At 40.2% G+C, this 13,122-nt stretch overlaps 1 protein-coding gene across 1 annotated transcript; it reads left to right on the forward strand.

The window, feature by feature from the left end:
- The first annotated feature begins 6,691 nt into the window (after nt 1-6,691).
- LOC115924991 (uncharacterized protein K02A2.6-like) lies at nt 6,692-11,933 on the forward strand. The gene is made up of 3 exons (XM_030988089.1): nt 6,692-6,823; nt 7,716-10,612; nt 11,654-11,933. The coding sequence occupies exons 1-3, from the start codon at nt 6,692-6,694 to the stop codon at nt 11,931-11,933; spliced, it is 3,309 nt and encodes a 1,102-aa protein (XP_030843949.1).
- Nucleotides 11,934-13,122: the final 1,189 nt, after the last annotated feature.

A 13,122-nucleotide genomic window follows, 5' to 3' on the forward strand; every position in this document is an offset into this window, starting at 1 on the left:
GCGTAGCGTAGCTAGGCGTACTATACGTAGCACATCTATATATGGTAGTCATAAACGTTCACCATATATGATATACCAGTATATTTTACATTAAACAAGTATAAAGAAGAAGGGGACTACATAGAGGAAGAAAGAATGCCAAACGAAGCACAAGAACAAGCAACTTTTTTTATTTTTTAACTTAAGAAGATTTCATGAGAAAGAGGAGAAGAAGAAAAAGATGTTCATCATGAAGCATGAAAAATATATACCTGGGAGAATAATTATAACTAAGGTACATAAAAAGGAAGAAGGGAGAAGAAGAAGAAGAAGAAGAAGAAGAAGAAGAAGAAGAAGAAGAACGAGAAGAAGGAGATCGAAGAAGAAGTAGAAGAAGAAGAAGGAGGAGAATAAAATGAAGAAGAAGAATATAAGAAGAAGAAGGAGTAGGAGAAGAAGAAGAAGAAGATGATGATAATTTATGAATGATGTTAAATGATGATCATTTGTTGATGATGATGATAAATGGTTGGATCTAGGGGTGAGATGGGGGGGGGGGTGCTTTTACTGCCCCACTCTCCTCAAATCGCACAAAACTTAACTTTTAATTATACTTATTAGCCAGAGAATGCCTTGGAGGCACACCAAAAATCATATAAGTAGGGGCCTTTTTAGTATGACAAAAACGTATCATTGAAAGTTAGGCCTATTATACACCACACACAATTTTTTTTGTTGCGAAAAGGCTATTATAATTCCGTCGACGCCGGGTGGAAATATACCACCTACAAACTTGAGTAGGGAAAATTCGGCCCGTAAAACCTTTATGTTGTCATAATTTTGATTACACCACCAGGAAAATCATTAATATTATTTTGTGACTCAGTTTACACGGGACAAGATACTGCTCTGTAGTTGGGTGTGATGGTTTGAATATTAATTTTTCTCGCAAACGACGTCTCACTGCGAGAAAATTACATCTTATAAAGAGGACCAAAACAAACCCTGAGTTTTAAGCACAATCCAATGAAGAAAGACTGGAAAAAAAATATAAGTAACATAATTATAACAATTATTATTGCGAGCGAGCTCTTGGGAAAATTTATTTTAAAAAGGGGTTCTAGTTGTTTTGAATAAGGGGGTGCATGTTATGGAGAATGGAAAAGTAGGCAGTTATTAGAAGGGAATAGGTTACCAGAAAAGTAAAGGTGCACGTGTCAAAGTTTAAAGGGCAGTTATCAGAGGTGAAAATGGGGCACTTCTTGCAACTGAAAAGGTAAACTCAACAGAGATGAAAAAGGAGCCCTTATCCGAAGGAAATATGGTACTTATTAGAAAGGAAAAGGGTCACGTGTCAAAATAAAAAGGATACTTATCATAGGTGAACAAAGTGGCATTTGAGAGAGAGGGAAGAAGTTCTTATTACAAAAGGAAAAGGGCACTTATCACAAGTAAAAAGTGTACTTATTAAAAAGGAAAAGGGACACGTCAAGTAAAAGGGGGCAAACATATCAAAGATGACAAGGGGCACTTATGAAAATGGAAAATAGCTTATTGTAAAGGAAAAAAGTACCTGTCAAATTTTGATAGTGGCAATTATTTGAGGTGGGAAAAGGGCATTTATGAGAAGGAAAAGGGGCACTTATCAGAAGAAAGGAAAAATGGCACCTTTTAGAAAGGGAAAAGGGCATGTGTCAAAATAAAAAGGGGGTACTTATCAAAGTTGAACAGCACACTCGTCAAAGAATAAAAGAAGCACTTTTAACAAGGGGAAAAGGGCAGTTATTACAAAGAAAAAGAGGCACTTGTCAAAGTAAAACGCGTACCTGCCAGATTTGAATAGGGGCAATTATCAGAGGGAAAGGGGGCACTTACCAGAGACGAAAAGGGGCACTTATGAGAATGGAAACGGGACACTTATTGCAAAGGAAATGGGGCAGTTGTAGAAGAAAAATGGGCACTTAACAGACTTTAATAGGGGCATTTATTAGCAAATGAAGGGGACTGAAATATTAAATGTCCTATGTAAAAAGTGGCATTTTCACGGATTACCTAAAGAATTGGGGGCACTGTGCCCTCCCCCCCCCCCCGGGAGCGCCTCCTCTGGATTAATAAAACGAAATCTGCCAATTGTTTCGGACCTTTTAGCTATCGTGGAAATCACATTTAGAGCCTCAAGGAAAAATTTAAGAATCCTTGATATGTACTACCTAGTACATTATGTACTCGCATGTTGAACGGAGTGTTTTTCACAGAACGCTGTTTAGCGGGGAATCCCAGTAGCGGGGAATCCCAACTGACACGTCACTTCAAACTCTGGTACATTAAATCACTCTCACTGCCTATATTCACTGCCACATATTGTATACACTGAACAAGGAGCGGATCCAGTTTTGTAATTAGTGAGTGATTGTGTATTGATACTATTATTATTGATATTATTTCTCTTATATTTCACTGTTTCACTGATATGCTCTTGTCATGTTAATTGATACGTTTCAATTAGGTTCACTCTAGGCCTATTTGAATATTTGCAGGTTAAAGATAAACTTGCATGAGTTCTGGTAAAAAAAAGAAAGAAAATGAATTCTAACAGAATCTAACGAAACTTACACTGAATGTTCAAGATTACAAATAAATGTCATGTGCCAAACAATTTTGGAAGAAAATGTATACTGGCTGAGTAATGAGCATAGAAAGATAAGGAAATCAGGGTAGTTCTAGCCCCGACACCATGTGTGTTGTCCCATATACATCTTTCTATGTAAGTGAGTGTTACTTTACCAAGACTCTACCAAATTTATGATGATTTTGAAGACTCCAGAACCTTGCATTACACACCATTACTTACATGCTATATGATCAACTTTTCTGATCCATTCCACACCTTTTCTTTCACAATGCGATCACATTACCAGAACTCAAGTTTGTCTTTAATCATAATTATGATCGCTTGACTTCATTCCATGTCGAGCAACGATTTTATTTGTACGTGCGTTATTTGTATCTCCCATTGAGTAGGATTTTACATTTCCGTCATGGATAGTACACTGTTGGTCATAATGGTGGAATAATTATTTTTACCCCAATTTATGGAATGATTAGACAATGATTTATTCCTAATAGATCCATCATCTAGATAATAGTATACATTATCAGATTTTATTGAATGACAATTGGGGAGTGTTTGTCTTGCATGACTGCTAAAGCATGTGTGTGCTAATATGCTATAATTATATAATATTGACTGGCCTTGAGGGGTATATCAGAAATATTGACCAAGCTCAGATCATATTGCCCCGAGTCGAAAGACGAGGGCAATATGGTCTTAGCGCGGTAAATATTTCTGATATCCCCCGAAAGTAAACTAAAGCCAGTCAATATTTTTATTGTTATCCAAATCAGACATCTAGAGCAAATACAGAAATCCACCATGACAATCTCAAAGAACTGAACAAACTTTGTCAAACCAGCAGTGTGCATCCAGTGCTTGACGAAATTTTCGATACACTGAAAACAGTGTGCATTTGGTGTGATTATTACATCACAAACGAGTGCGCGCAAAGTGCGCAGGTTCTCGTACGCATAATAGATGCGCAATGAAAATGACAAAATACAAGATGCCCGGATGCGAGACCGTGGAAAATACAAAGGTATTATATTTTCACTCGTCTCTACACGCAAAGTCTATACGAGCAGGGAGACCAAGGAAAATACAAAGAATATACCCCTTTATATACCTCACTTAAGAAATCCAGCCATCTGATTGGTCGAATTGCATTCATAAACTTCAACTGTTCCTGTAAAATTCTCGGTAACCATGCATAAAACATTTCAATATTTTTAATAACCATGGTTATTAAAAAAAGTTGGTCAGCCTCCATGGTTACCCCATAGGTTTACATGTTAAAAAATGGTTTGAGCGATGGAGGATGCCGTATGTGTGCGAAGGATTGGTCGGTAATTTCAATACAATTGAATCTCGATCGATCTTACCGACAATATTTATCTTGCATTGTTGACATGAAGACGAAAATAAACTTCCAAAAACAAAAAAAAAACATCTGCCGATAGATCTTGATCTAAGTTCGTGCCAATATGCATTGCAAAAGTAAAAGAAGAGTCCGTATATGGAGCTTTTGCGAAGCATTCATCACACGCGAAGCCGGTTTCAATCCATTTTAATGTATATATTGGAGAAAACTGCTAAGCATGTTAAAGGCGGGCTATAGCCGAGTGGTCTAAGCGTTGGTTTTCGGTACACCTCTTGTTGTACGCAAGAGTTCGAATCCCGTCTTCGACAAAACTGATAAATATTTTTAATTTTTCATTTTTTAGTCTATTTTTTTCGGCATATAAAAGTATTAATGACTGCTAGTATTAAAAACAACATCTGCCGATAGATCTTGATCTAAGTTCGTGCCAATATGCATTGCAAAAGTAAAAGAAGAGTCCGTATATGGAGCTTTTGCGAAGCATTCATCATACGCGAAGCCGGTTTCAATCCATTTTAATGTATATATTGGAGAAAACTGCCAAGCATGTTAATGGCGGGCCATAGCCGAGTGGTCTAAGCGTTGGTTTTCGGTACACCTCTTGTTGTACGCAAGAGTTCGAATCCCGTCTTCGACAACAATGATAAATATTTTTAATTTTTCATTTTTTAGTCTATTTTTTTTCGGCATATAAAAGTATTAATGACTGCTTTAATATTCAAGAAATAGTTGTTTTCATACGCTCTCGGGAAGGTTAGAATTGGGCTATTCCCCTCGGCAAGCCTCGGGGAATAGCCCAATTCTAACCTTCCCTTGAGCGTAATAAAACAACTATTTCTCTCAAAGCAGTCATTAATACTATATCGTTCCCACTGCTAGTGAAAACTAGGGCAATACGTTTTTGTAAATGACCAGCTCAGATGTCTGATACGGGTAATAATCAAGTAGGGGGACCTACGTTCTTAAGTCAGAACTGACAGTAATGGGGATTAATGCCTCATAAAATGGCACTAATATATATATAATATATAACTTTTGTTATTAATTATGTACCTAGTTTGTATACTTATTTCTATTATGTTGGAAAAAATGCAGAAATAAAATCAAACAAACCATCACCATCATCATCACCACCACTACCATCATTATCACCATCACCATTATCTCCACAACCATCTTTATCATCGTCGTCATTGAATACTCTCCCCGCATTTTTTTTTCATTCGCGTTTTAATCTCTCTTTTACCATTTATCAGTTTCATTGGAAAGCGATCATCATCTCAATAATCATGAAGAAGTTAGCTGCTCTGTTTCTCGTCTTTCTTATCTTGTAAGTATATAAAACTACTGTTGCTGCTACTACTACCACCACTACTATTACTACTACTACTGCTACTACTACCACTACTACTACTACTACTACTTATACTACTGATATACTATACTACTACTTCTACTATTACTTCTACTTCTACTACTACTACTACTGATGTTACTACTACTTCTACCGCTACTACTACTACTAATACTGAACTATAATAGCTAGGGTAGTCCACTCCCTGCATGGACTGTTTCCGTGTCAGGCGCCCAATCAGCTGAAAGAATAACACGCCCTCTACGCTAAACCAGATATGGTCCTTGCCTTTCTACCCCTCGACGATTGTGTTTTCGGGGATCGCGCGATCTGTGTGGGATGCATGTAAGGGAGGAGGAGGACATAGATGTTGAAGAATATAAAATATATAAAAAACGGACAGAATCTGGACTGTTAGCAGGGGTGCATGGTTGCCCAAATCCTCCGTCTCAACTCTCCTCTGTTCCCTGTTGAGCGGCTAGCAGATTTAGTTCCCTCATATCTCTTTTAATATCCATCCAACGAGTTCCTTCCTCTGCCTCTGCTAATTCCTTCCACTGCTAAATGTCCTTTGCTGGTTTTCCCTCATCAAAATTAGTGTCCAATCCATCTCAATCCCATCTCCGTAACCTCTCCAACAGGATGTTAATTATACCTTCAGCTCTTTTCGTATTTCCTTGCTGCTTCTGTCACTTAACGTTACCCCTATAGCATCCTCATCATCATTATAATAGCAACCATCGTCATTATAATGATCATCGTCATTATCATAATAATCAACATTATCATAATTAATCATCATCATCATTGTAAGAGGTGCAGCGCCACCTCTTGGCTAGAAGCGAAACAAGGGAGAGGACTCGAATGAGCAGAAAGGCTGAATGATGTAAGCAGCGCGAGACAAACCAGAATATAACTTCTTCAGTGTTAACAAACCCACTGTTTCCAAGAGTAGTTCTTAATTGAGAGTCATAGTAAGATACTACAACATGGTGTCAGAAGTGGCGACGTTTGAAGCAGTTATTTGTTTAATAATCTACTAGATTTGAAGAGCACTACGCGGAACTGCAACTGTAGATGTGGGACCGGGCAGAGTGACATTAATGATATGAACGTGAGTACGTAGAGCTATACCTAGTCACCGAGTGCTCTAAGTCTAACTAAGCCTTACCACAATCTGTCGAGAGATGTCTACATAAGACATGAATGAGAGAAGGAGATATACATAGCAACATAGTGGAAGGTGAAGTCTTACAAGTTAAAAGAGAGAAAGAAAACAAAAGTGACAGTCTCCATTACCATTGACATTAGGCATAGTTTCTCTGATTGATAAGTGAAACAGAAAGGTGAAACTAGTGCAACTATGGAAGCACTAAAGCCTCCTCAACAGCTAGATTTGGAGGCGCAAAACCTCCCGCAGGTATGGAAGCTCTGGAAGGAGGAACTGATGTTGTATCTAGACCTAGCCATGGCTAGCAAGGAAGATCAAACCAAGGTAAAGATGTTGTTATACCTTGTTGGCAGTACAGGCAGAGAGCTGTATCAAACAATCAAGCCAGAAACTGAAACATTAGATGAGGTTGTTAAAGCATTTGACCGCCATTGTAATCCTCCTCGTAATGAAACAGTTGATCGTTTCAAGTTCTTTACAAGGGATCAGCAAGCCGGATACATATTTGACAGCACTGAAACTGCTTGCTGCTAACTGCAATTTCTCTACCCTGGCAGATGGTTTGCTTCGAGACCGCATCGTATGTGGAATTAAAGAGTCAACTTTGCGAGAGAGACTGTTGAGGGAAACAGAGTTATCTCTAGAAAGCTGTATCCAGATATGCCGTGCATCAGAACTGACCAAAAGTAGGATGGGTGTATTAGATCGAGATACAGTGCATGCAGTCAGAGAGACATCTAGTAAATGATCAAAGGCAGTCGCAGAAGCAGATGCTTGGAGCAAGGAAACCACGCAAATGCCGGTTCTGTGGACTAGACCATGAATTCATAAAGGAGAAATGTCCTGCTTTTGGCAAACAATGTACACGATGTGGAAAGATGAACCACTTTAAGAGCCAGTGTAAGACTACGCTGACTAACGTACATGGGGTTTACAAGGAAGGTGAATTAGAGGAAGATCCAGAATTCACGCTACATGTGATCACTCTTGAACCCGAAGAGGTAAACTGTATTCAAGGACGGCCAAAGAAACGGATCTTTGCAAACATGGAGGTCCAGGGACGTTTGGTGAAGTTTCAAATTGATTGCGGGGCAACCTGCAACGTCCTACCTTGTACAGCCATTAACACGGTGCTTTAAAGCTCCAGCCAACCAAGGGAGTGCTGTCTATGTACAATTGGAGTACAATGCAACCAATGGGAAAATGTCATTTAAAGGTTGTAAATCCCAAGAATCAGGAGGCCTTTGATGTTGAGTTCATCGTTGTGGACAATGGGAAGCTGACACCCATACTTGGTAGTGAGACCAGTCAACTGATGGGCTTAATCACGGTGCAGCATGAGAAAATCATGGAGGTGAATGACACACCAAGGATGAGCTCTGCAGAACAATTTTGTTTTGAGTATGCCGATGTGTTTGATGATGGAGTTGGGAAGCTACCTGGCCAGTACAAGATAGAACTGGATCCTACAGTGAAACCTGTTGTACACCCACCTAGACGAGTACCAGTTGCTGTTAAAGAGAGATTGAAAGCTGAACTGGAGAAGCTGGTAGAAGCAGATATTGTTGCTCCAGTTGATACACCAACCGAATGGGTCTCAAGTCTTGTGTGTGTCAACAAAGCAAACAACAAATTGAGGATTTGTCTGGACCCACAAGACCTGAACAAAGCTGTCAGAAGGAACCACTACCCAATGAAGATAATTGAGGATATTCTGCCAGATCTGACTAAGGCAAAGGTGTTTTCAGTAGTTGATGCAAAGAATGGGTTCTGGCATGTAGAACTTGAGGAAGACAGCTCATACCTGACAACATTCAATACCCCATTCGGCCGCTACAGATGGAAGAGGCTGCCCTTTGGTATTGCCTCAGCACCAGAGGAGTTTCAGCGTAGGCTAGATGAAGCACTGGAAGGTCTGCAAGGAGTGAGCACAATAGCAGATGACATACTAGTGTATGGCGAGGGTGAAACAGTGACAGAAGCTGAGATAGACCATGACACCAAGCTGAGAGCTGTGATGCAAAGATGCAGGGAGAAAAATCTGAAACTCAACAAACAAAAGTTGAAGTTCAAAATGAAGGAAGTGTCCTTCATGGGTCACCTGATCACTGAAGAAGGATTGAAACCGGACCCAGCAAAAATAAAGGCGGTGAGAGACATGCAAAATCCTTCAGATGCTGCTGGAGTACAACGATTTCTTGGATTCGTTAATTACCTGAGCAAGTTCCTTCCAAACCTGAGTGAGATGTGCGAACCACTACGGTCTCTGACCAAGAAATATGTAGAATGGTGCTGGCTGGATGTGCATGATAATGCAATCAAGAGAATCAAGAAGGCAGTAACTTCAGAACCAGTACTGAGGTATTTTGACAAGGACACAGAGCTTGTTCTGCAAGCAGACGCCTCTGAAAAAGGCCTAGGAGCTGCAATCATGCAGGCAGGTCAGCCAATCGCTTACACAAGTAGGGCCCTGACTGAGGCAGAGACACGCTATGCCCAAATAGAGAAGGAGTTGCTTGCAGTTACCTTTGGACTAGAAAGATTCCATCAGTACACCTACGGTAGGAAGGTGATTGTTCAAAGTGATCACAAACCACTGGAGATCATCACGAAGAAAAACATGCATCAAGCTCCCAAAAGACTCCAGAGACTCATTCTTCGTTTGCAAACTTATGATGCTGATATCATCTATCATCCGGGCAGCAAGATGTACATTGCTGATACGCTTAGCCGAGCTTATCTACCTTTAATGGAGGAGGATGGAAGACGAGTAGAGATGGAACAAGTCAACCTGTTGGATCATCTGCCAATTGCAAAACCACTGTTGGAAAAGCTAAAGCAATGCACAGCAGAGAATGAGGTGATGCAAGAGCTACGTGCAACAGTAATGAATGGATGGCCCAGGAGGCAACAAGATCTTCCATCAGATGTCAGACCATACTTTCACATAAGGGATGAACTAAGCATCTCGGATGGTCTCATCTTCAGAGGTGAAAGAGTCTTGATACCAAATAGCATGAGGAAGGGCATGATCGAACGACTACATTCATCTTATCTTGGAGAAAGCAGCTGTTTAAAGAGAGCACGAGAATGCCTCTATTGGCCCAATATGAACAGTGAAGTGAAGAATTACATACAGAGATGTGATGTGTGTAGAGCCATGGGTACCAGGCAGCAGAAGGAGCCTTTACAGCAGCATGAGGTGCCAGACAGACCTTGGGCAAAAGTAGGGGCAGATCTGTTTGTCCTTGATTCCCGCAACTACCTGGTGATAACAGACTACTATTCCAACTTCATAGAGGTAGACTCTCTGACAACTACAACTTCAGCTGCTGTGATACACAAAATGAAAGCCCAATTTGCCCGACATGGAATTCCAGAGGAAGTGATAACAGATAATGGCCCACAGTTTGCATCTGACGAATTTGCCAGGTTTGGGGCCACGTGGGAATTCAAGCACACAACAACATCTCCCCTTTATCCTCAGGCAAATGGTAAAGTGGAAAATGCTGTGAAGACCGCCAAAGCACTTCTCAAGAAGGCAAAAGAAGGACACACAGACCCATATCTGAGTTTGTTGGCCTATAGAAATACGCCAACACCCGGGTTTACTTCCAGTCCAGTGCAACGACTAATGAATAGAAGAACCCGAACTACACTACCAACTACCTCAAAGCTACTAACATGCGAGGTGCCCCCCGGGGTGAAAGAACAGAGGAAGAGGACCAAAGAGCAGCAAGCACAACACTACAACCGGTCAGCTAAAGAAATGACCTCATTGAATCCAGGTGACGTAGTACGCATCCAACCACATAATAGGCAAAAGGAGTGGCGAAGAGCAAAGGTCCTTCGTTCGGCACCAGAGCCACACTCATATGTGGTGATGACAGAGGACGGAGCTACTTATCGTAGAAATAGGAGACATCTTCGCCAAGTGGCTGAAACCTGGAGTCGCCGTGAGCCTGACGATGAGATGATAATTGAACCAAGTACGCAGATACAGCCACCCACAAGCAGTGGTGATGCCCAAATTACAACACAAGTGAGGAGTGAAGACAAAACCAGAAATGGTCGCAATATTCGTCCACCAACCTATCTTCAAGATTTTGTGAAGTAGGAGCTCAGTTTGAAGGTGTTCGAGAAACAAAACAACTTTGGATCTACAGCTTAAATATGAACAATAGACTGAATTGCTGGACAAGACTGTGAACGAGGTATAACGGACCTGGGACATTTCGTTCATTATGCCAAAATCCTGGACATTTGACCTTTAAGGCTTATTATTCTCATACTTGGACAGTTGAACTATTCTTGTTCATTATATGCTCAATTTGCAAATCACTATAACCGGTTTTTGGAACCCTTTTGTCACAACTCTTTCTCATCTGATATTTATGCATATTGTTTGCAGTATTTGGATTTGAAACCTCAAGTCTAACATTTTAAACTTTTATTTTTGGATTTGCTTTTACATGATTTTCATTTGAAAGAAAAAAAAAAAAAAAAAAAAAAAAGAAAAAGAAAAATGAAGGGAAAGATGTAAGAGGTGCAGCGCCACCTCTTGGCTAGAAGCGAAACAAGGGAGAGGACTCGAATGAGCAGAAAGGCTGAATGATGTAAGCAGCGCGAGACAAACCAGAATATAACTTCTTCAGTGTTAACAAACCCACTGTTTCCAAGAGTAGTTCTTAATTGAGAGTCATAGTAAGATACTACAACAATCATTGGTATCATACATTTACTTTTCTTAGTGTCCCTTTCAAATTTCATAAGCCCCCTTTTACATAAGAAGTGCCCATACGTGTCTGTAGAGGCACTGTTTTACCTGTGATAGCTGCCTTTTCTTCATTATTATGTTACAAGTAAAGTACTGCTTTTTGATCTGATGTTCTGTTTTTGTTTCTAATTGTTTCTATTAATAGGGGGAAGGGCCTCTTTTCAGAAGGGGGAAAAATGGCACTTATCAAAGCTGAAAATGTACTCTTCAGTTAGAATGTAAAAACGGCACCTTAGATTTTGTTTTCCTTAGTTGAAAGGTTTTGATTTTCAATCCATTAAAAGTTAATTTGAATTTGAATCATTGTAATCAATAAGTTGATCATGTTCTAATTGCATTTACTTTCTTGTCTCTGAATTAATCTCGTCACTGTTCAGGAATAGCGCAAATGCCGACCTGTTTGAAAACGTCCTGTGGGGTATTGGAGCAGCCGCGGCGGTAGCCGTTGCAGGACCTGTCGGGCTTGCTGCTGTTATACAGGGGCTGGTATTACTGCCGGGTCTTGTGTGGCGGGAAATGATGTCAACCGCCGCCATCGCCAATGGGGGTGTGGTCGCTACGCTCCAAGCTGCTGGAGCACTCGGATCGGTTGGTTATGTGGCACCCGCTGTGGCAGGCGTGGCTGCAGCCGGTGCAAAGGCTTTAATTGATGATTAGAAGTTATTCCTTCTGATGCCTTAGAATTGGTGATGTACCATAGGTCATCCCTGGCTTAATCTAAGGTAATCAAACCGTAGTTTTAGTCACTTCAATTTAATTTTGCATACTATATCCTATGTCAATTTACCCTTTGTACCTTAATTTCTCATGCAGATATATCTCTATGTTAGAAAATTTCTGTTTTCATTTCATTGATTTTGTCTGCTTTCTGTTTTCAAAAAGCTGTATCTGTTGTACATGTATTCTCAACTGTATAATGTATAGCGCCAATTTGAGCGTCATGCTTGACAGATCTAAGCGATTTATAAGAAGCCACTATATTATTATTATTTATTATCAATCATTTAAATAATTTTAAATTCGGGGATTGCATGATTATATAATTTACATTTTGCACGGTACAGAAACTTTGACTTATTTAATTACATACAGACAAAGCCCCGAACAGTCAAGTGCTGGGAGAAGTAGAGAAATTCTCTGACAATTAAAAAAACCTTAAAAGATAATAAACATGTATAATTAGAACGCCGTAACTCTAGTTAATGCCAGCTTTGATTTGGATGGGGAAAGGATGCAGATCCCTGCTCCTGAATCCGCATAGTTGAACCAGATACATTCTGAGCATAAGAGCCAGTAGATAATCCTCTTTCGTCATTGTTCCATAATTAGAGTGCACAATATTATTGTTAGATGAAAATTAAATTGCTTCCATTAATTTGTAATACCATACTTGTGTTCAACCTAATCTCATTTTGAAGTGATATCGTAGTCTTCAGATAATCCTTTCGTAATGCATGATGTCTAATAAATTTTCCTGTTGAAGAAAAAATTATTGATCTGATGATGTTCCCTATGTATTAGGCCATTAATTATAAAGTGAGCACTATTTTCTTTCTTTTGTTTGCCCCCGGAAATCGTGCCGGCCGCTACGCCCTAGGATAGTTTTCAGGGGGTATAGTTGTCTGGGGGTAGTTGTCCGGGGTAGTTGTCCTAGGGGGTAGTTGTCTGGGGGTAGTTGTCCGGGGGTAGTTGTCCTGGGAGTAGTCGTCCTAGAGGGTGGTTGCCCTAGGGGGTAGTTGTTTGGGGTTAGTTGTCCGGGGGTAGTCGTCCTAGAGGGTGGTAGCCCTAGGGGGTAGTTGTCTGGGGGGTAGTTGTCCTACGGGGTAGTTGACTGGTATCCGGGGGG

Source organism: Strongylocentrotus purpuratus, unplaced genomic scaffold, assembly GCF_000002235.5.
Source record: "Strongylocentrotus purpuratus isolate Spur 01 unplaced genomic scaffold, Spur_5.0 spur5_scaffold_17, whole genome shotgun sequence".
NCBI classification, from domain to species: Eukaryota; Metazoa; Echinodermata; class Echinoidea; order Camarodonta; family Strongylocentrotidae; genus Strongylocentrotus; species Strongylocentrotus purpuratus.